This window comes from Thalassophryne amazonica, chromosome 5, assembly GCF_902500255.1.
Source record: "Thalassophryne amazonica chromosome 5, fThaAma1.1, whole genome shotgun sequence".
Taxonomy (NCBI): Eukaryota; Metazoa; Chordata; class Actinopteri; order Batrachoidiformes; family Batrachoididae; genus Thalassophryne; species Thalassophryne amazonica.
In genome coordinates, this window is record NC_047107.1 from 5,232,659 (window position 1) to 5,257,289 (window position 24,631).

A 24,631-nucleotide genomic window follows, 5' to 3' on the forward strand; every position below is an offset into this window, starting at 1 on the left:
GTTTTTAGATTGTCTATCACAGTGGGCATGCACCTAAGATGAAAATTTCAGACCCCTCCATGATTTGTAAAGGCGCTTTCCTACTACAAAGCTCCAGCACTACTCGGCTCTACTCGGTTTGGATCCAAGCGCGTCCTTTTCTACTGCAAATAGTACCTCTTCAACGTGGGCGGGGTCAGCAGAGCAAACTGCAGTGACGTTGTTTTATACGCGACATAAACAATGGCGGATTCCGTGTGTTTACTGCTCTAAGTTTTTAAGAGAAAGTTGTTGGCGGTGAGACAAAACACGCTTGAGAAGTACAGAAGACTTTGGGAATTCATACAACAATATGAAGATGAAGACGAAGATACAAGCTGCTACAGATGAAGAGGCAAAGCATAACGGTAAGCTAATTGTTAGATTCCTAAGTAAAGCTCGTAAATAAGTAATAACTGCAAGCTGTCGCTATTAACTATTAAAATTGTGGCTGTCAAAGAGTTTAAATTAATTACAGCACCTATCAGGCCTTCAGTCACGCTCCGTTTTGTTTTGACGTCAGTGACTTGGTCTGTAAATAAAGACACATTTCTGAGAGCAATAAACGTGTTAATATCAGTACTTTTTTTTTTTTTTTTTTTACCAAAGTAACTTGCTTTGATAACTTACTGTTAAATTTCAAATGTGGGAGTTTGTGTGTTTACTGACGTTCACGCACAAAATGTTAATTCGGTTTTAATGACCATTAATTAACATCGTCACTAACTCGAACAGACTTATAACACATTAAAAACGTTTGTTTTTCATCCAGATTTAATGTTCAATGATCAAATTTAAAATATGAAATCTATTAAGATAATTATTAAAGGTGTCATTGTGCAGTAAGAATCAGCCTCCAAACTCCCACAAATCTTTTATTGTCATTGTACACATAAATACAATGAAATTTGTCTGCATTTAACCCATCCAAATTACACTTACAGTTCTCCCAATTTAAGATCAATTTTCAGCTTGTTTAACCTCCTTGATATGTAACAGAAATAACCCTGATCCTTTTTTTTACCTGATTAAATGCCCCAAACACACACAGATCTGAGTTTTTTTTAATATACCTGCAATTAAATGATTCATTTAGATTAACTAATCACAAACCCTGTAATCAATTACATTATTTTTTTAATAACCTGACAGCACCAATTAAAATATGTATGCTGTGTGTGTGTGTGTGTGTGTGTGTGTGTTTCAGATGGTTTTCTCAGTTACCGCTGCAAAGGTTCATGGCACAGAATGGGACACCTTTGTCATCATCATGTTATACATGTTATGTTTCACTATGAATTTTGAATAAATGTTTGTACTTTTTGCTAAAATGTCTCCACTTTTGTGTAAGTTTGATTTGTAAAAGTTACCAAGGTTTACTGATTTAAAGGGTAACAGTTTGAAAAGCTGTTTAAGCATAATCCAGTAGTAAAATAAGTTTTACATTTAATGGGGTCATAAATGTAAATTGAAGTAAACAGACAGTTAAACTGGTTGTTCAAAATTCCTTGATGTAACGGTGCCTTCACTGAAGTGACTAAACCTTTTTATGTTAAATACCATTTGGTAAAATCTCAGTTTAGACATGATTATTCCAGCATCTGTGTAAAGATTCAGCCAGGTGTAGTGTGCAGTGTCTTCTGGAGCGGCAAAAACCCAAATTAAAAATTCTTAGAAATGAACCTTCATTGCACCAAAACATCAATAACAATGTTTTTTACTGTTGACTCAGCCTGAAATGACAAATTATGATAGTCACATGCGTCAAATTGTTTACTGCAACAAAAAGAGTAAATACAAAAAAGAAAAAAAAAATGCAACACAAACTACAAAAGTTTCATGTGTCTGTGGTCTGGGTTGGGGGCGCAGGTCACATGCCCTGGTCACGCATCGCGTGCACAAGGTCACACAGCACGCCAAGATATGCCCGATTAAATGCAGCTTCCACCACCGTTGCTTCCTCAAGGATCAGTCAGATGTCGATCACACTGGGCCCAGTTCAGCTTCAGCCTCAACATCACTCAAGATGGACAGACAGATTCTCCTGCTGGAACAGTCTCCTTTATTTAAGGTAGAAATGGGAAAGCAAGTTTAAAAAAAAAAAAAAAAAAAAAAAACCTTCAGTCTCTGTATAATTCCCCAGAGTTTATCTTGGTCACTTTGGATAAAAATTCAGTTTTTTCAAAATTATCTTCCAACAAATCAGACCGTTTGGAGCATCATTTTGAAAGAACATGACTTTTATGCAAAGCGACCAAGATAACTGAAACTTGGAGAAGGTCCAGCAAAATTTGCTGGACCTTTTGTGGGATTTATTACAATATTTATGGGTTCTGGGTTTTTTTTTTTTTTTGTGGGGTGTGGGGGGGGGGGGTCACCCTGCATATATGGTATTTGGGAAAGTTGGAAAGTGAGACACGTTATTCTTACCAGTGATGACACGTTGCTGTGTGGTGCTGGACGTTGATACAGATGTTGAAGCTGGTGTTCAAACCCTCCTCGCTTATGGAACTGGATTCTTAAACAAAACCACAAAATGGCGACATGTCAAAAAAAAAAAAAAACCCACACACATCACAGTAATGGCACTAAATGAGTCAAATGTACGTTTGTTGTCATGCCGACTTTAGGTGTTTTTCTGTCAGAAGTTAATACTTTAAAGCGGAGCACGGAGTTAGCTAGCTCGCTAGTTAGCAATCAGCTAGCTCACTGTGCCCGTGTACATGAGACAACGATGTTACTTTAACACAAGTTTAGACTTGCAATCTTAGTTTGTTAAAGTGTGCTTCCCACCAATGGGATAAGTAATGTTAAACGGTGCTTTCAAGCAGACTACAGACACAAAAACACCATCTGTCGCTTCTAACAAAGCCGAGTCGCAGTCATCCTGCCTCCAGGTGTTCGCCGTTCGGTGTCCGTAAACAGCGTTCCTGCGGTCGAACCATTTCCAGCCCTTACGGTCCGACCTACTCCGGTCGTTGTGGTCCTGTAATCACTTTTAAGCTTTTTCAGCTGTTCTCTGCGTTGCTGTAATGTCCGGTGAGCCAGGCGCGGCCAAAGACTGGGAGATTTTCTCATTTCGGATCGCTTCATCCACCTCTCTGTATTCTCTCCTCGGCCAAACGCAAACGTCTGTAAATCATCCACAGACCACGGTGTGGTTTTGTGCGAGTAAAAAAAAACAAAACAAAACGCAGTGAAAGGAAAGAAAGAACGGTTGCTGTAACGCCGCTGTGACTATTTAAAAATGGCGGGTTTTGATTTTCGTCTCGGACGGCGCACTCATGACTCGTCCAGTGACAACATTCTCTGACCAATCAGTGGCCGGCAGCCTGTTGACGTCACATTTTAGTATCGGCTCGGCTCGCTTGGAACCGCTTCTGAGCAGGTACTAAAAAAAGCACCCGGAACCAGATACTAACCCTAGTGTAAAAGTAAAACCGAGTAGAGTCGAGCCGAGTAGTGCTACTTTTGTGAAGTAGAAAAGTGCCTTAAGTGGAAGAACTTGCAAAACCTCAGGGTGTTCAAATTCTTTTCCTCACTGTATTTAAAGGGAGAAAAGCAGGGGACCTAAGACGGACCCCTGTGGAACCGCAAATTTCATGTCACTAAGGTTAGAGGTAGTGTTACTGTAAAAAACACAGTGAGAACGATTGGTCAAGTATGACGTCAACCAACGGCACTCCCAGTAATCCCAAAGTGATTTTCCAGTCTTTCAAGTAGAATGTGATGATCCACGGTATCAAATGCAGCACTGAGATTTCTAACAGCACCAGAACCATAGTGGTGTCCGAATCCATTGCAAGCAGGAGATCATTCACCATTTTAGTGAGATCCGTCTCTGTGGAATATTTTCTAAAAGCAGACTGCAGTGGCTCAAAGAGATTATTCTCAGTAAGATAGTCCACGAGCTGCTGTGACCACTTTTTCCAGAATTTTAGAGCAAAATGATAGATTTGATATCGGGCAATAGTTTTTCAATACACTAGGGTCAAGATTAGGTTTCTTAAGTAAAGGTTTAATCATCGCAGATTTTAAACATTTAGGAACAGATCCAGAAGTTAAAGAAAGATCATATCAATTTTATTTATATAGCGCCAAATAACAACAAACAGTTGCCCCAAGGCGCTTTATATTGTAAGGCAAAAGCCATACAATAATTACAGAAAAACGCCAACGGTCAAATCGACCCCCTGTGAGCAAGCACTTGGCAACAGGAAGAAACCTCCAGCGGAACCAGGCTCAGGGAGGGGCAGTGTTCTGCTGGGACTGGTTGGGGCTGAGGTGAGACAATCAGGGAAAAGACATGCTGTGGAAGAGAGCAGAGATCAGTCACTAATGATTAAATGCAGAGTGCAAAAAGAGGTGAATAAAAAGACTCAGTGCATCATGGGAACCCCCCAGCAGTCTAAGTCTATAGCAGCATAACTAAGGGATGGTTCAGGGTCACCTGATCCAGCCCTAACTACTTGTATAAGCGTTACCAAAAAAGAAAGTTTTAAGCTTAATCTTAAAAGTAGAGAGGGTGTCTGTCTCCCTAATCTGAATTGGGAGCTGGTTCCATAGGAGAGGAGCCTGAAAGCTGAAGGCTCTGCCTCCCATTCTACTCTTGCAAACCCTAGGAACTACAAGTAAGCCTGCAGTCTGAGAGCGAGGCGCTCTATTGGGGTGATATGGTACTATGAGGTCCCTAAGATAAGATGGGACCTGATTATTCAAAACCTTGTAAGAAGAATTTTAAATTGTATTCTGGAATTAACAGGGAGCCAATGAAGACATAAGACTTGTTCTTCTCTCTGCTCCTTTTCATTCTGTGTTTTGTGATGCTTTATTTCTGCTTTTCTTTTTTCTTTTAAATGAATTAAATAAATATTAAAGAAGAAGAAGAAAGAAGCCAATATGGGTGAAATATGCTCTCTCCTTCTAGTCCTTGTCAGTACTCTAGCTGCAGCATTTTGAATTAACTGAAGGCTTTTCAGGGAACTTTTAGGACAACCTGATAATAATGAATTACAATAGTCTGGCCTAGAGGAAATAAATGCATGAATTAGCTTTTCAGCATCACTGTGAGACAAGACCTTTCTAATTTTACAGATATTGCGCAAATGCAAAAAAGCAGTCCTACATGTTTGCTTAATATGCGCGTTGAAGGACATATCCTGATCAAAAATGACTCCAAGATTTCTCACAGTATTACTAGAGGTCAGGGTAATGCCATCCAGAGTAAGGATCTGGTTAGACACCATGTTTCTAAGATTTGTGGGGCCAAGTACAATAACTTCAGTTTTATCTGAATTTAAAAGCAGGAAATTAGAGGTCATCCATGTCTTTGGCTGTAAGACATTCCTGCAGTTTAACTAATTGGTGTGTGTCCTCTGGCTTCATGATAGATAAAGCTGGGTATCATCTGCGTAACAATGAAAATTTAAGCAATGCTTTCTAATAATACTGCCTAAGGGAAGCATGTATAAAGTGAATACAATCGGTCCTAGCACAGAACCTTGTGCAACTCCATAATTAACCTTAGTCCGTGAAGAAGACTCCCCATTTACATGAACAAATTGTAATCTATTAGATAAATATGATTCAAACCACTGCAGCGCATTGCCTTTAATACCTATGGCATGCTTTAATCTCTGTAATAAAATTTTATGGTCAACAGTATCAAAAGCTGCACTGAGATCTAACAGGACGAGCACAGAGATGAGTCCACTGTCTGAGGCCATAAGAAGATAATTTGTAACCTTCACTAATGCTGTTTCTGTACTATGATGAATTCTAAAACCTGACTGAAACTCTTCAAATAGACCATTCCTCTGCAGATGATCAGTTAGCTGTTTTACAACTACCCTTTCAAGAATTTTTGAGAGAAAAGGAAGGTTGGAGATTGGCCTATAATTAGCTAAGATAGCTGGGTCAAGTGATGGCTTTTTAAGTAATGGTTTAATTACTCCCACCTTAAAAGCCTGTGGTACATAGCCATCTAATAAAGAAAGATTGATCATATTTAAGATGGAAGCATTAATTAATGGTAGGGCTTCCTTGAGCAGCCTGGCAGGAATGGGGTCTAATAGACATGTTGATGATTTGGAGGAAGTGACTAATGAAAGTAACTCAGACAGAACAATCGGAGAGAAAGAGTCTAACCAAATACCAGCATTACTGAAAGCAGCCGAACATAAAGCTATGTCTTTGGGATGGTTATGAATAATTTTTTCTCTAATGGTTAAAACTTTATTTGCAAAGAAAGTCATGAAGTCATTACTAGTTAAAGTTAAAGAAGACTCGGCTCAATAGAGCTCTGACTCTTTGTCAGCCTGGCTACAGTGCTGAAAAGAAACATGGGGTTTTTATTTTCTTCAATTAGTGATGAATAGTAAGATGTCCTAGCTTTACGGAGGGCTTTTTTATAGAGCAACAGACCGTTTTTCCAGGCTAAATGAAGATCTTCTAAATTAGTGAGACGCCATTTCCTCTCCAGCTTACGGGTTATCTGCTTTAAGCTGCAAGTTTGTGGGTTATACCACGGAGTCAGGCACTTCTGATTTAAAGCTCTCTTTTTCAGAGGAGCTACAGCATCCAAAGTTGTGCTCAATGAGGATGTAAAGCTCTTGACGAGATAATCTATCTGAGTTTAGGTAGCTACTCTGCACTGTGTTGGTATATGGCATTGAAGAACATAACAAAGAAATCATATCCTTACATATCCTAAGTTACAGCGCTTTCAGAAAGACTTCTACTGTAATGAAACTTATTCCCCACTGCTGGGTAGTCCATTAAAGTAAATGTTAAGAAATGATCAGACAAAAAGGGTTTTTTCAGGGAATACTGTTAAGTCTTCAATTTCTATGCCATATGTCAGAACAAGATCTAAAGTGTGGTTAAAGTGGTGGGTGGGCTCATTTACATTTTGAGCGAAGCCAACTGAGTCTAATAATAGATTAAATGCAGTGTTAAGGCTGTCATTCTCAGCATCTATGTGGATGTTAAAATCACCCACTATAATTATCTTAGCTGAACTAAGCACAATTCACAGCAACGACCAGGTGGACGATTGATAATAACAAAGATAAAAGATGAATAATTTCCAGCACAGTCAGCCCAAAGCAGAGAATCAGATGTTCAAACAAGTTATATTTGTGCCCCCTGACAGCTAATAAGTCGAACCTAGATTTATAAAAATGAGCAACACCCCCGCCTTGTTTCGTATCACGAGGGATGTGACAAAATGTGTGTGCTAGTGGGCAGGCCTCATTTCAGGGGAGGACAGCTGTAGGTTTAAGTCAGGTTTCACATAACCCAATCATATCTAAGTGATGATCAATAATTAGATCATTAATAAACAGTGATTTTGAGAACGGCGATCTTATGTTAATGAGACCCAGACTAAGGACCTCAGTGGGGTTTACAGTTGAACTTTGGGGTGGTTCCACAGTAGTATATATAAGATGCCTAGAAATAGATTTAGGTTTGAGACATGCACACTGTAGGTAGCAGACACGAAATCTTTAATATTGCTGGAACAACCACTGGGCCATCCTCAATTTCAGCATCATCCAATGTAGTAATGGGGATTAAGTTTGCAAAGCATATCCCTCTATTATTTTTATGGACCCGTCTATGGAAGCAGGCCACAGTTTCAACTTGTTGAATTTCACTTCCTGGCAGATAAACTGAACTATGACCATAGTGGATTTTCTGCACTATTTTCACCGCTAAGCTAATGGATTCCAACCCACATTTGTCATAATCCTTGCAGGGTGTCCAATCACCTGCTCTGTGGCCTGCTGTAAATTCCTAATGTTACCCTCCCTGTAGAGCTCTGTCTATGTTCGCAGACAAGATGGCGGTGCCTTCCCCAGTAGGGTGGAGGCCGTCCAGCATCAGCAAGCCACATCGGCCCCAGAACGAAGGCCAGTTATCAATAAAGCTTGCTGTCGACAAAATTGCGCCAGCCACCTACAGTATTTAATGTCAGCCTGCTAAACGCCTCATCAGTACCCTGGAAGGGGAGGGGACCAGAGACTATTAATCCATGCACACACATCTTTCTTGCAAGGTCACAAGTCTTCTCTATGTCCATTTTTGTGACATCTGAGTGCTTCATCCTGACATCATTGGTGCCGACTTGAATAACTGTGACTATATGTCATGTCATGTTCCTTAGTCTCTTTCCTTCTGCAGCATCAGCACCCTAAGGTGGGATGCAATGTCGGGAGCTCTGGTCCCAGGAATGCATCAGCCGGCGTTTGTAACCTGACTTTGCGGGTGATAGAATCCCTTATCACTAAAGTCTGGCGTTTGAGCCTGGAGACAGGAGTGGAAGTCACTTGTGGGCTCAGAGAACTCACATCAGGCAAATCCAAGGGAGAGAACTGATTCATAGCTCGCAGTGGCGAGTGTGATTGGGGTACCACAGCCAGGCACCAAGCCCTACGGGGCTTCCTGTCTAGCCGCAGTCTGAAAGCCGTCCTCCACAGCTTGTTTCTAGGCTGATGCTAATGGGCATGCTAGCCAACCTAACACTACATCTGGAGAGACCGTAACATCTAACTACACTGAGCTAAGAAGCTGCTCTAACTTACAGACATGGCTCTCTAAGTGAGCCACCCTATCTTCCAACATCACGCAGGATTTACGGAGGGTGTAGTGTACTTTGTGCACTAGGAAATTCAAGCGTATAGCCAAGCAAGCACAAGCTAACCATTAATGAATAAGCTAACCACTCCTAAGGCTCCCATGAGATTCACACAGATCTAAATAAATGAATTAAAATTCACAGCAGTTACACTGAAAAAGTGGCAGAAGTATTAGACTTGTACAAACAGTAAAAAAAAAAAAAAAAACTCAGAGTAAACCACTCCTAAGATCTTCCTAACACTCCTAACACAAGGTTAAAGTACTTAGCTAAAATTCACAACATTTACACTGAAAAACAAATGGATGTATTAAGGGGGGGGGGGTCGAATTAGCTAACGCAAGCTAACCGCTAGCAAAAATGCTAGCCACTCCTAAGATTTACACAGGAGTAAACTATTGACCTAAAATTCACAGCAGTTACACTGAAACACTAACAAATGTATTAAACAGGAAAAACGAAACAGCTATAAAAGTAACGGCGGGGGGATTGGGAGTCGACCTAGCTTGTAAAAGCTAAACACTAGCGAATGCTAACTGCTAGCGATTCACAACAGGACTGTAGTTAAATAAGATTGAGTAGATACACTAATAGTGTCTGTCTATTCTTGCTTTCAGTGCATCTAAAACCAGTCAAAATGACTCGCAACGCACACCGCCTCGGGCGATAATTGCCAGCAGCACCGCTATAATAATTTCTGTGGAGAACCCTGCACTAGGAAAAAATGAATAAATAAATACAAAAAATGTTAATTTGTCATGAACTAATCTATACCGATAACCTGTTGAGTGTTGGTGGGATGTTAACCAAATGCTTCTTCAGTTTAAACATGTAGTTTTTGAAGCCTGATGAGCTGCAGTCGGGGAAACGCTGCTCTCCGTTTGCTGTGAGGTTATGTTTTACTTTAGTGTTCTTTTCGTTTTAAAAGTATTTAAGGGTAACATTAGAAAGTTCAGTCAGTGTCTCTGCATTAAACATGTGAACCACTAAACATCTCCCAGAATGCAACAAATATTGTAATTTTCAGAAAGGTCTCCAGTGGGAATCCCTGCCATGTGGCCTTTGTGTAGTTTCACACTCTTCTTTGGTTTTGTCAGCTGTTATTTCTGCAGAATAAAGGAGGTTATCTGACTGTGTGTGTTGCAGCTGCCAGTTTGTTGTGAGTGATGACCAGGACTACAAGGCTCACTTCACTGATCCAGACACTCTGGTTAACTGGGACTGTGTGCAGCAAGTGGTGAGGCTCTGCAAGCTTTAGAACACTGTTTGCCTTTTAGTGCTCAGTGTATCAGAATGCAGGACGTAGTCCTGTTTACTGAGACACTCAGTGACTGTGTTTCTGCACACATTTTCAGCGCATCTGCAGTCATGAGATGCCGTCTTGCCCCATCTGCCTGTACTCTCCAGTGGCTGCCAGGATCACTCGATGTGGACACATCTTCTGCTGGCCCTGCATGCTGCACTATCTGTCTCTGAACGACAGGAGCTGTGCTAAGTGTCCCATCTGCTATGAGGCTGTTCACACCACTGACCTGAAGAGGTAAGGACTAGCTGCAGCTCAAGGTGGTTGCTCCACTCATTCTCAGTTTTCTGTTCCAGACGTGTCAAGGATTACTGAGTTTCAAATGACTAATTATGGGTGGTGTAACAGATCATGGATCAGCCACCGGTGAACCATGGTTTACAGTGCACCCAGAAAATATTCAGTGCTTCACTCTTCCACATTTTATGTTACAGCCTTTTTTACAAAATGGAGTAAATTCATTTTTTTTCCCCACTCAAAATTCCACACACAACACCCCATAATGTGAACAAAGTTTTTTGTTTTTTTTTGTTTTTTTATGTTTTGCAAATTTAATAAAAATAAACTAAGAAATCACATGTTCGTCAAATAGGGATGTGAATCGTACAACTCACGATTCGATTCCGATTCTTGGGGTGACGATTCGATTCAGAATCGATTTTCGATTCAAACAGCTGTGAGAAATAGTTAAATTACTTAAAAAATGTTTACGTTTAAGAAAATGCAGCTTTACAAGGTTAATCAAGTGATTCTAGATGTAAATTTACTTATCTGCTTTGCTCGTTCGGAGTTGGCTGGCAGGTTAGCGAAGTGCTGGTCAGTAGTCGGCAGATACCGCTGCTCCGCTCCTTTTAGCTCCGGGTCATAGCGTAGCATGTGGGCTTGCAGAGTTGAAGTGTTTGCAAAGTACTTTCATTTTGCAGATTCTGCACACTGCGTAAGTCATGTCAAGCTCCTTCTTACGCAGCAAATAATAAAATCTAAAATGCGCCCAAACGTTTGCCTTCAGCAAAGACGGTGCTGGCTGAATTAGCTCTTCGTCCGCCATGCTATGCTACAGCCACTGAACTCTGCAGCTCATGAGTGTTTGAAGCACGCCGGACCCCCCACCCTCGCGGGATTGCTGTAATACAGAAGCCGTTGCCTGACAAACAGTACACGCAGCGAGTGAGTAAGATTATGTTTAAAAAATGCTTTTAAAAAATCGATTCTTGGACATTTTGGATCGATTCTGAATCGTAATAAATAAGAATCGCGATTCAGACGGGAATCGATTTTTTCCGACACCCCTAACATCAAGTATTCACAGCCTTGTGCTCAGTACTTTGTTGATGCACCTTTGGTACCAATTACAGCCTTAGTTCTTCTTGAATATGATGCCACAAGCTTGGTGCACCTATCTTTGGGCAGTTTTGTCCATTCCTCTTTGCAGCACCTCTCAAGCTCCATCAGGTTGGATGGGAAGCGTTGGTGCTTTCAGGTGTCTTTTGTCAAACTCCAGATGGGCTGCCATGTGCCTTTTACTAAGGAGTGGCTTCCATCTGGCCACTCTACCACACAGGCTTGATTGGTGGATTGCTGCAGAGATGGGTGTCCTACTGGAACGTTCTTCTCTCTCCACAGAGGAATGCTGGAGCTCTGACAGAGTGACCATTGGGTTCTTGGTCACCTCCCTGACTAAGGCCCTTCTCCCCCGATCACTCAGTTTTGATGGGCAGCCAGCTCTAGGAAGAGTCCTGAACTTCATCCATTTATGGATGACGGACGCCACTGTGCTCATTGGGACCTTCAAAGCAGCAGAAATGTTTCTGTACCTTCCCCAGATTTGTGCCTCGAGACAATCCTGTCTCAGTGGTCTACAGACAATTCCTTTGACTTCATGTTTGGTTTGTGCTCTGTCAACTGTGGGACCTTATATGTAGACGGCTGTGTGTCTTTCCAAATCATGTCCAGTCAACTGAATGTACCCCAGGTGGACTCCAATTAAGCTGCAGAAACATCTCAGGGATGATCAGTGGAAACAGGAGGCACCTGAGCTCAGTTTTGAGCTTTATGACAAAGGCTGTGAATACTTGCGTACATGGCATTTCTGTTTTTTACATTTGCAAAAATCTAAAAAAACAAAAAAAACTTCTTTCACATTGTTATTGTGAATTTTAAACTTTTTTTTTTTTTTTAAACCCCATTTTGGAATAAGGCTGTAACAATGATGTGGAAGAAGTGAAGCGCTGTGAATACTGTTGGGTGCACATTTTGTAAAAGTTCGTGAGAAATAAAACGTACTAAATCTAAAAATGCTGTTTTTGAAACAAGATAACGCCTCTGAAGTGATTTACAGGACGTCTTCTCGGTGTTATTGTGCACGCCCCGCAAAAACACACATCAAACAAGTGTGTCTGGTCACACGTAACCTCAGGCATGCGCACGCACTTTTCCTCCTGCAGTCAGTCTGCATGACTGCATTAAAAGACAAATACAAATTTTTGTTATGAAATTCCCCTTTGATAAATATGTTCTCTTCATTAAAATGAGCTGTAATTTTTTTATCACACAACACACGCATCTTCAACTGCTCAGATTTCAGCAGAAGCTAATTTTTGTTTAGTGAAATTTGAAAGGCCGTGCAACTTTAAAAATAGAAGGCAAAGTAATTTTTTTATTAATTTATTTATTTGCTGATCTGAAAAATGACCCAATCCGTGGTTTTAAAAAAACATGTCTGTGACACTGACACTCCTACTAATCACAGAAAACACTGATGTTCTCATAGCTTAGTTAGTTTGGTTTTACAGTCATGCTTTCTTCTTAGTGTGGTTGCTATGGAGACCAGGCAGTATGCCGTGGGTGACATAATCGCAATGCGGCTGATGCGCAGGGAGAAGGGCGCTGTGGTGGCCATGCCAAGTGCTCAATGGGTGAAAGTGGAGGAACCAGTTCGCTTTGGTGGTGAGAAACACAAATGTCTTGGTATTTGCCTCACTTTCAACAATTACATAAATGTCTGACTGTTTTTGTGAAACAAGGAAAACGGATGCACATTTGTTTGACATTACTGTATTTTATTTTAGAGATGTCATGAACAGGTGTTTGTTTGTTTGGGTTTTTTGTTCGTTCGTTTTTTTTTTTCTCCATGATCAGAGTAATTTAATATTTAACATCTGCTGATACAGAATCTTATTTCATAACTCGTCACTTTAAGCTATGAGTGGTGATTTAGAAGTTATGAGCCTGACCCAGAAAAAGAACCATATGGGTTCTCCTTTTGTTTTCTAAGAAACCAACATTTCTCCAGTGTGTGTGAAATTTTGACTTATTGGGAGCAATGTTGAGAAATGTTTGCGTTTTGTATGTTAAGACCATGGCACAAAGTCGGAGGTATTGAACTTTGGTCCACTCTTGGATCCGTGGTTACCCAGGTGACTTCAGGCAATTTCAAAATCTGCACCCAAGTGACCTTTTATGAAAATCACCACCCAGTCCACAAAAAATGTTTTTAATCAAACACCCAAACTGAGGTCACTTGTTGGAGTTAAGAGTGTGTGTGTGTGTGTGGGGGGGGGGGGGGGGGTAAATTCTTCCTGCCCAATCATGCCAGTCTTGCACATGCTTATCCAGTTGTACATGCCGATAACTGCGGGAAATCTCACTCCCATAAAATCCCTGGAGGACTGTCTTCTATCAGTGAGAAGTTGGATGTCTAGTAACTTCCTACTTTTAAACTTTGATAAGACTGAAATGATGGTTCTTGGTCCAGCGAGACATCGGCATCAGTTTGACCAGCTGGCGCTCAGCCTGGATTCCTGTGTCATACATCATATGGACAAAATGAGGAACCTTGGGGTAATTTTTGATCCCACGTTGTCTTTTGACCTCCACATCAGGGATGTTACTAGGACTGCTTTTTTCCATCTGAGAAATATAGCAAGGATCCGCCTCATCCTGTCTATGGCTGATGCTGAGACCCTGATTCATGCTTTTGTTTCTTCTAGACTAGATTATTGTAATGTTCTATTTTCAGGGTTACCACAGTCCAGCATTAGGGGTCTTCAGCTGGTTCAGAACGCTGCTGCCAGACTTCTGACACGTAGCAGAAGGTCTGAACATATCACACCCATTTTGGCATCTTTGCACTGGCTCCCTGTCTCTGTGAGAGCAGATTTTAAGGTTTTGTTATTGACTTATAAGGTTGTTCATGGACTGGCGCCATCTTATCTGGCTGATCTGGTGGAACTCTATCTGCCGGCCCGGGCTTTGCGGTCACAGGATGCGGGACTTCTCTGTGTTCCCAGGGTGAAGAAGTCAGCAGGTCAAAGAGCCTTTTCGTATCGTGCACCCACCCTGTGGAACAGTCTTCCTGCGATCGTGAGGCAGTCTGAGTCCATGGACATTTTTAAGTCGAGACTCAAAACCTATTTTTATTCTCTTTCTTATGAGTAGTTTTTATTTTTGTTTTATTCTTTTACTTCTGTTTTTATTTATGTATTTGAATTTTTTATTCATTTTTAATTATTTATTCAATTTTATGTTGACTTGTTTTACGTAAGACGCAGGTTGAGACAGCTTTTGCTGTGATTTGGCGCATTATAAGCTAATTCAATTAAATTAATCCAGGAGTTAGGTCTCAGAACACTCATTATTTTGGTTGAATGATCTGGATGGAAGACTGGTGGCTGTTTTTTAGATGTTAAAAATACATCCATCCTCATAATACTTAACAAATGGTGTATGCAAAAATATGTCTTCTAAAATGGGCATGTACTCGGGGGGGGGGGGGGGGGGGGGTTGTACTCATGCAAAGCGCTCCCTGATTGGCTGGTAAGGTGTATCACAGAAATAAACTTGGTGTTTGTTTAAGATGCAGCAGAACATTAATATGCTTTCAAAACTTGTACTATGGAGCTGCTGATAAGCTAACAACGCTCATGAAGCGCTGTGCCGTCAGCGTGGTGCCTCTAAAGAGGAGTGTGATGGAGCGCCTTGATCAAGCCCACTATGACTCCTGATTTATTTGTTTAATATATTTATTCAACTTTATACAGTATAGAAATACAATAAAAAATACACATGCACAAAAAACGCCACCCTAAAATAAAGAGCATGTGGACTTACTGTCACTTTAAAGGCACATAGTTATATGTAAACAAGAAAGAGAAGAAACATAAGAAATAAATGCACATAACCAGAAACATAAATAAATGCACATAACCAATCAAAATCATCCTAAAAAAAATAAAGTAATTAAACAAAAACTACTCCCACACCTGTGTTGATGGTTGGTCAAAAAATATCAAAAACGGCTTCCAAACTTTATAAAATTTCTTTTCAGCACCCTTCATTACACATGTTTTTTTTTTTTTTCTCTCCAAGTTTTAAATTAGACAGCACATGTTTTATCGAGTGTGATACGGTGGGTGGGGCAGCTTCCTTTCATTTTAAGAGGATGAGATGACGGGCCAAGAGAACTGAAAAGGCAGTAACTCTACAACCTCCACTCTCCACTTGGTAAACCCAATCCTTCAGCGCTGACCCCGAAAAGCAAAAGTAATGGGTGTGGGGTTACTTTAGTTGCGAGCACAGTAGGAAGTGCTTCATAAATGTCCTTCCAGAAAAGTTAGATTTTAGGAGAAGTCCAAAACATATGTATCAGAATAGCTTCAGAACAGAATTACTAATGTAAGCTTAATAAGAGCATACATTAGTTATGGGCATGTCTACAGGTGCTGTACTACAGACGCCACCTACAGGCCTGTACTACAGCTTTAAACAAAGCTTTGAGGCAAAGAATTTGAACAAACATTTTTTGTAATCGAATTATTTGAATTACTTGATTAATCGTTTCAGCCCTAGAATAAAGTGTTTTACCTGTAAATATCTAAAGAAATGAGAAGCTGGCAGGCCATACTTTTCCAACAGTATCGCAAATATGCCCTCATTAAAAAAAAAAATCTTGGAAATATTTTAAACCCTTACATTGCCACATGCTAAATGTAGCATCTTGCAGTGATGGAGGGAAGAGGATATTGGACAAGATTGGACTGGAGAGGCTCATCTGCTGCAGCCCAAAATATTTTGAGTTGTGAATAGATTTTCAAAGAATTGTAAACTATGGGATTAATACTTGTAGAATCAAAGGACAGGGGTAGTGATGCACCAGTAAAGGAGGATGGAGACCCAGGACTACAAAAGTGTTTTTCCATCTTTAGCCAGGTGGGGCCAGTGTCACTAAAGTTGTAAGATAGACAGCACAAGTTGCACGCCCAATAGTTGAAACGGGTAGTGCCAGCCCGCCCCCCTGCTTAGACTTTTGTAAGCTCTCCCTTTTTAACTGTGTTTTTTGCCATTCCAAACATAGGCTGAGATGGCTGAATCCAATTTCTTAAAATACATAGCTGGTTTAAAAAAAAATGGGGAGACACTGGAAAAAGTGAAGAAATTTAGGGAGAACAGACTTTTATTATACTTACTTATAAATTATACTTACTGGTTTATTATACTTATTATAAAAAAGACACAAAGTTAACTGCCAAACAAGACTATCTCGAGAACAAAATGCGCAGAAACATCAGACTGTACAGTTGTTACTCGTTGGCCCGTTTGAATAGCCATCTGGCTGTTGGCTCCAATGCGCCCTGTGCCATTACGCACAGCGATCAGTGAAAGTGAGCAGACAGAGGGCCTCTGACAATCTCACGTGCTCAGTGTGAGAGTATCAGGATTGCTCCACTAGTTTGCCTGTGAATGTTATTGGATAAGCCTGTGGCAAGCTCTCTCACTCCGGTGTAAAGCACTGTTTACCATATCAATGGAGCGAGGGGCTGCTCCTCAGAATGTAAGGAACCAAAGTGTGAAAGCTGCTTTCAGAGCAGGACAGAACACTCTAAAACAGAAGTTTGTGATGTGACCTTTGTGTAATAGCAGACAAATTGCTTTGAGATGAAGACAAACAAAACGCATACACCATTTTGTATATTGTTCAAAATGTGCATTTGTTTATTGTTTGAACCTTTTTGTTGCATAGTCATTCACACAAGAGCCCAAATTACCTTTATAAAGTGTCAAAACAGTTGTTTATAGTTTGCTGTGTGTTTTGAATAAATGTGTGTGGAAAATTTTCTGCTTTACTTTTCCCTTTCTTATTTCTGATTGTAAATCTTTATTACACTTATAAAACACGACTATAGCATATATGCTTTGAAAGTACAGGTTACCCTGACAAAAAGAGACATAAAACTTGATTGTTGGATGCAGGGAGAGCTGTTAACAGCAATAATAAAACATTTATGCCAGGCGAGTGAACTGCCGAAAAAATGCCCTCGGACCTCAGAGGGTTAACAGACGACCAGTCCAGACACATTAATATCCCCTCCCATAATGAGCAGATTTGAATTTAGGTTAGGGAGCAGTCTAAAAATATGAGTGGGGGAAAAAAGCAGGGGCATAGATATTTGCCAAAATAACATCCAGATTATTTAGTTTGCCGGTTACCATTACATAACAGCCATTGGTATCTGCTATAGTTGACTGGTAGAAAATTGTGCTTTTGTTTATTAATAATGCAACCCCCCCACCCCATCTTTACCTTGAAATGTTGAGTGGAAGAGCTGCCCCACCCAGCCACACTTGAACCGCACACTATCAGGGTCCCTCAGATGTTTCTTGAAGAAAAACGATTCCTGTATCCACATTCTTCAGGTGTGTGAGAACCTTTATTCTTTTTGCAGGATGGTTCAGGCCTTTGACATTACAGGTCACAATTTTTAGGTTACTCATCATGTTACACTGATGAAAGAACAGAAATATGTTATGAGGTGACAAGTTGTGTAAACAAGAATGTTTTGGCTGGACAAAAAAAAGAAGAGAAAAAAGCTTCTTCATTAGCGACAGTAAAAACCCTCCCTCCCCAAAACAACCCGGTGAAAATAGCTGCTGGAACGAGCAGCACACCTTCCCTAGCTACCCTTACCAAAAAATAGTATTGATAAGTATATAAAAAGTAAACTGGAAGTATACTTGAAACATACTTGCATGTACTACTTTTTGGTAAGGGTAACTGGATTGCTTCCATGCTAACAACCTGAATAAAATTCTCTGGCCCGCCCAGCAGGTGATTTATAAATGAAAAACAAACACCCACTCAGATATGAAGATTTCAAGTCAAAAATAAAATTTGAAACGTGCACAGTGAACAATTTGCAGCAATATTAACATAAAAAAACACAAATACCTGAATAAAGTTAAATGTTTAATTCACAAAAGTAGCAAGGAGCTACCACTGAGGAAAAAAAGGCACTAGTATTGTGTCCCAGGGGCTTCAAAAGCCGCCTTTTTAAGAAGAGTCGTTCGAGCTCTGAATAAACTTCTCGGCCTTAGCTACAGAGCCGAGTGCCACGCATGTCCCACAATGCAGGTTTCAGGCCCATTCTGTACAGCGACGCCACTTCAGGGGTGTAATCTTCATCAGATTGAATGGGAGTATTACAGTGCATGAGCTGTGCTCTTTTCCGGCCTCCCGAATGACCAGCTCCTTGTGCTGAAATTGGTGAAAATGGATGATGACAGGCCATGGCCTGTCCCCGGGGCCCGGTTTCAGGGAAAAACTCCAGTATGCACGGTCCAACTCTGGCGGCGTGGGAAAGGTCTCATGCCCGAATACATTCTGCAGTAGTTGTGAGAAGAACGTCCCTGGTTGTGGACCTTCAATATTCTCTGAGAGACCGATAACACAAACATTATTCCTCTGGTTTCTCCCCTCGAGCTCGATTAGCCTAGCTTTTAGCTTCTCCATTTCAGATTGTAGCCCCCCACAGCGCTTCTCCACCATCTCCAAACGCTGATGAAGACACTCCGCATTGTCCTCCAGTGAAGTCAAGCAGCCGCCGTGGCTGTTGATGGTTTCCTGGAGCCTGTCCAGTTTAATGCTAATCTTTTTGAAGTCTTTCCTGATTTTGGAAATTTTATGCTCGGCTAACGCAGCTATCAGATCGGCTTTACTCATGGCAGCCTCCAACTCACCTCTTTGAGTTGTTTTAGCCGGTTTAGGAGCCATTGGTTGTTTGAGAAGTTAAAAAAAAACAAAGGACTAACAAGTCTGGTGAATCAAAAGGAAGGAATAAAAAGCACAAATTGGCTTCAAAAAAAGTAGCAGGAGCATGAACCAAACGTCTCTACTCCATCATCCCTGGATGTGAAAGCCCGCTGATTTTATTAATTGATTTTTGATTATGGTTTGATAAACTGATATCATTTGTGCTGGTGTTGTGTATAAAAACAGTAGTTTCCTTGTTCTGAGTGCCGTCTTTAAACAGATTTGATTTCAGTCTGACTGCTTTTACATTCTTTCTAGAAATGACTTTTTTCGTAAGATGTTAATGTGTTGATTTGGTTAGTTATTAAATGTCAATAAGAAGAATCCGTTGTCCATTGACTTTCAGCTTCCTGTTTTCTCAGCACAGTGATCCAAAAACTAAAAAGAGTTATTTCAGCTAAAAGGCAAGCAAATAGAAACAAATTACTGTTCTGTTGTTCAGACAAGGTCCTCAGTTTGAGCCAACTGCTCTCTTGAATTAACAGTGAAGTGCCATCTTACACTTACAAATCATTTTTAAACCTTTATTTATTCTTAAGGCATTTTGTCACCTTCACTGGTGGAACAAAATCTTTGCTTTGTGGCAACAGAAAAATAGTTTTTCAGAGTTTAACGTCAGTGTATTTTCTCTTTTCAAGATGCCTGTCTGAGTCCTTACTCCAAGCTGCTGCTGACCTCCCCGGCTCAGGTGCTGAGCCTGGTTGCAGAGGAGAAGGCCGTCCTACAGGATCAACTGAGTCAAGAGGACGACGCTCAGGCCTGCTTCATCCAGACCGCGCTGTGTCTGCTGCAGGTAAAGAACCATTCATGGTCAGCAGGAAACACTGATATTGGCAGAGCCTGCTGCTGCATGCTTTATTAATTTATTACACATTTGTGTAAATATAAATCTAATTCTCACAGCTTGTTTGTCAAAAGCTTTGAAAAGGGTCTGCAGTAGAAGTTTTGCTGAACATTCTAAATATATTAAAATGTGCACATGCAGTGACTGTTAGAATGTTTGAAAGGCACTGATAGATTTCCATAGCTAAATGGAGCATGCATTAACTTCAAAGCTCACATAACATTTATTTATGTAGATCTATATAGATCTATATCTATATAGATTTATATAGATCTCAGAGGTCCCTAAAACATGTCTTTGAAGTTTCTTGCTGAAAATCCACACAAAGGCTAAATTCTATCTGATAAGCCACTCTGATGCAGCCCGGCTCAGAACAGACTCTTTGTATGGACCAAACGCCGTGTTTCAGCTGTAATTAATGCACATGCAAGCCAATCACAGATTAGCCTTTCTGTCCATCATTTACCTGTATTTTGGCATCCTTGGTGCCAGAAAGTTATGTTGGATCCAAAAAGGCTAGGACCAAAAGTTATATTGGATTGCTTCCCTCTGACCAATAGCATTAGAGCTTACTGCCAACAGCTAGCCAATCAGAGCACGGCAAACAATTATTCATGAGATGACATCACTAATGAAGTAGCGGAGGTCAGGAACTTGCTGACAGACGCTGGTTGAGAAAATGGCAACAAACATGTCAACAACAGCAGAATCGTCTGCCAGTGAGGTTTGCTGAGTTCAGAGGAGGAACTGGTGGAAATATTGAACTCCAAGGATGCCAAAAACACTAAGAAGGTAGACAAGCACGCTTCTGACGTTTTAGAAGCATTCATATGCTGTTCACAACAAAATAAATTGATCTAATTTACTTGACTTTGTTTGCTTAATTTGGGAGGGGGGTGGAGAACATAACAATTGATGGATGGTAAGGAGTCCAACATAGAGAAATATTGGATGAAAAAAAGTTATATTGGACAAGGTGTAGCCTCTTTCCATGACAAAAAAATATAACGCTCCTCTTTCCATGACAAAAACTCCTGTAACAGTGGAATGTGCCGTTCATTTCCAAACTGAACGCTGTGTTGATCCAGAACGTCGTCTGACTACCAGAGAAATTGCAGAAGACGTGGACATCAGCACTTTTTCGGCACATTGAGACAGACGTGTAGAGGAATTTGCGCATTGGGACGGAGCTGCATGGCGCAAAGCAACGGCGTGATGAAGCCTCACAGGACATGTTCTGGCATGTCCAGCTCATCCACAATTTCTCAGATAGTCACACAACTGAAAAGCCACCAAAAGCCATCTTGTGAGACCAACACAGAGGTGCTTTTGTCCCGCGCCATTCGCGGCTCTGTGGCGCATTCCTCCGCTCCGCTTTCCATGACAAAAACTCTTGTAACAGTGGAATGTGCTGAAAAAGTGCTGATGTCCACGTCTTCTGCCATTTCTGTGGAAGTCAGACGACGTCCCGGATCAACACAGCCTTCACTTTGGAAATGATCTGGTCGTTTCAGCCTGTTGATCGCCGCTCGGAGTGTGGTCTCAGACGCTGTGGGCGGTCTTTAAACCGGCTGTAACACTCCTTAATTTGAGTGATCCCATAAAATCGTCCCTGAAAGCCATCTGAATTTTCCGAATGGTGTCCACCTGGAGGTCTATCACAGTTTCTGGAAAAATTTGATGCAGCAAAGCTCCAAATCGTTCAGACATTTTACTCGCAATAAAAATCCGATGAGGGGGCTGGACCACTGCTCACACAGTCTGCTCACAGGCGAATGACACAACCGACAGGCGTGAAAAAACTCACGCATGCGCACGAAGGTTCAAGCTTGGCTGAGGTAATCACACGTGATTCAAATCATATGGTTTTTGCAAAAAATAAAAAGGTCGGATACTAACAGACCTCGTATTTGCACTGAAAATCTTACCTTTCGTTGTACTTGTTACAATGACAATAAAGAATCTATCTGTCACACTACGTACAGTAAAGCAGCATAGAGCGTTAAGTTTGAAGTCATCTCTGGTCTGTTCAGATCCATGATTTATCTTCAGAAATGTCCTCCGTTGTACTGTCCCTCGCTGAGAAAGCAACCTGCAGTGAAATGGTTAAAAACACACCACACACAGCACTTTATGGTTGCTGTGGCAGCACTTTAATCAAAAATGAAATTGTTCACATCGATATTCAGAGTTTTGTGTCCCTGTGTGCAGCCAACAGAGCGACTGGCGTGCTTTACCTTCCGTTTGTTTGCAAGGCACTCAGCAGGACAAACTTATAAAAAGTTTAGTTTGCATCTTAAAATTGAATTCTCATTTTAAAACATGTCTCATTGTCTTATCTGAGGAGTGTTAGAGTTCTATTTATTGATCTTTAAATCTCAAAGATGACAAATGTTTGCACTTCGATCCTTCTCAACTGTTGTAAATCCCATTAGTGCTTTTTTTTTTTTTCCCCCTCCTTTCTCCTGGCTTCATGTTGACACTGTATGTTTTCTAATTCAGGAACGCGAGGAAAAGCTTTTGAATCAGCAGTTGCCAGGAGCAGCAGACGGCCTTGAACTGTCCTCTTTGACTCTTGAAGAAACTGTTTCTGCTGAGGATGAAGTGGTGACGACCACCAGCAGCAGCACCAAAGTGAGTTTGAAGACTGTTTTCACCACCTTGTGTGTTGCTGGTGCCCCTGCACTCACTCTGGGTGTTGTCTTCAGCCTCTGCTGCAGTACTCCTCTGCTTTTGATGATGAGGTAGAGGAGTTCCTCGAGGAGGCAGCTGCAGAGCTGCCAGACTTTCCTGCTGGTGTCCTGGACAGTGTGCTGGAGGAACCTACAGAGAACGATGCAGAACCAGAGCCACAGCTGGACGGCCGCAGCCCACCCAGCCAGTCTGTGCCAGACCAGCCTGCAGCCGGCACAGTGCACGGACCATACTACTACTTCTACCAAGGTGGGCAATTTCCATCCAGATGTCTGCTGGAAACCGGTCTTCCATGGCCAAAACATTCAGATGTCGTCTTGCTGCAGGGTGTGGTAAATTCTAAAAAAAAAATAAAAAAAAAAATCTTTCAGGTTGTGGTACTATGCAGAGATGAGAATTTTCCACGGATTTCAGAGTTTTTCAGTGTAAATCCGTTGAGAAAAATTTTGGAGGTGGTGCACTGCGGGTCACCTGTGCGAGTTAAATCTTTCCTCATATGCTTGGGAGCCATAATGGTGCTGTCGAAACTGCAAGCTAAAATGTGCAACGTCATTGGTTACTTTTTCTTCAACAGCGAACTTTCAGCCAATCAGAATCTCTGTAAATCTGAAGTCACGAAAGTACCTAGATGTGGACATTTTGAGTTTCGGCAAGTTTTAGCTGTCGAGCTAAGACTTCAACATGGCCAAAATTACTGAGAGAGATTGGGCGAAGACCGCATTAAAGACGTCAGTAGTGGTGTAAAAAAACAGGTTCAAGTGGACATGTTTGGACTGGGAGGTCGATGTGGACAAAAGCCCCTTTCGCACGGGCCTACTTCGAGTTGCCACATGGATGCAACCTAGTGCTGAGACGATGTAGCTCAACGCCACAACAGCGGGAGGGATGCAAAGGACGAAGCGACTCGGACGGCAAAATTTAACATGTTTAAGTTTTTTCTGCATCGAGCACAGGACGCAGAAAGGAAGTGGTTTCAGCGCAAGTCAGGGCAAAGCAACGGTACTCAACGTGACTAGAAGCCACGCCCCCACAGTGCGTTACCCGGCGCCAATTTGATTCCTGCTGTGTTCCATTGTTACCGATGTATAAATCACGCAAGGATTGTTTTATACCATGTACACAATGCAGTAAAACTACATGCTCAAAAAGAGCACAGGAAAAAAATGCTGCTTGCAGCCTGACAGCTGCTGCAGTTCCTCGCTCGAAAATTCTCTCACCAGATGTGTTTAAATAAAGTCCATAAAAGTCCTGCTCACAGACTGATTGATTGCCAGAGACAGGACGTGTCCACATCCAGTATAAAGTCCGGACATCTCCAGTCCACTCACGGACAGTTCGTTCACGCGCGCACATGAACAATTAAAAGAAAAAACTGGCTGGCTACAGGCAGTTCCTCGCTCTCATCATTGTGTTAAAGGACAAAAAATAACGTAAGTCCTGCTCACAGACTGATTGCTAGAGACAGGACATGTCCACATCAAGTAGAACTCCAGACATCTCCACATTTACTCATGGACAGTTTGTTTTGGTGCACACGCACGCAGCTCGCGGTCAAAGGAAGAAAGATGAACTATAACAGAAATCAGAACGCAGACCTGCACAAAAACAAATATAAACTAGAAGAGAAATCAGAGTGCACAGTCTGGCTGCAGGTTCTCCTCTGCGGTCTCACCTCCTCTCTGCCCCCCTGCTGCACGCACCTGACACAGGCATTCCTGCCTTGTCATGACACCACATGAAGCAACTCAAAATAGGCCCGGTGTGAAAAAGGCAAGACTTGGTGAATTTGTCTGCAAGGTTGAGCATCCCAGTAAAGCTCTCTGCACGCTGTGTTTGGATTTCACCAACAAAACCTTGGAAGAACACTGCAAGACGAAGAAACATGTCACCAAAATTAATATTAAACGGACTAATCTGCCCAGGTCCAGAACGCGGAAAAGGCACGGCGAGCCCCAAAGCCCACAGCACTCATACCGCTCAGCGACCCAACATCCAGTGCTCAGGGACGTGTCCATTAATTCTATTCATGCAATTAAAATGTGTTTACAA

At 41.4% G+C, this 24,631-nt stretch overlaps 1 protein-coding gene across 3 annotated transcripts in view; it reads left to right on the forward strand.

Annotated features, from left to right (window-relative positions):
* Positions 1-24,631, forward strand: part of rnf10 (ring finger protein 10) — a 70,419-nt gene that overhangs the window by 33,228 nt on the left and 12,560 nt on the right. For all 3 annotated transcript variants that reach the window (XR_004560603.1, XR_004560604.1, XM_034169672.1), the window contains exons 4-9: positions 9,803-9,893; positions 10,012-10,196; positions 12,769-12,905; positions 19,683-19,837; positions 22,391-22,522; positions 22,597-22,831. Coding sequence is in view for 1 of the 3 variants with exons in the window: in XM_034169672.1 (XP_034025563.1) it covers positions 9,803-9,893; positions 10,012-10,196; positions 12,769-12,905; positions 19,683-19,837; positions 22,391-22,522; positions 22,597-22,831 (935 nt within the window). In the remaining 2 variants the exon portion in view is untranslated. The remainder of the gene's footprint in view (positions 1-9,802; positions 9,894-10,011; positions 10,197-12,768; positions 12,906-19,682; positions 19,838-22,390; positions 22,523-22,596; positions 22,832-24,631) is intronic.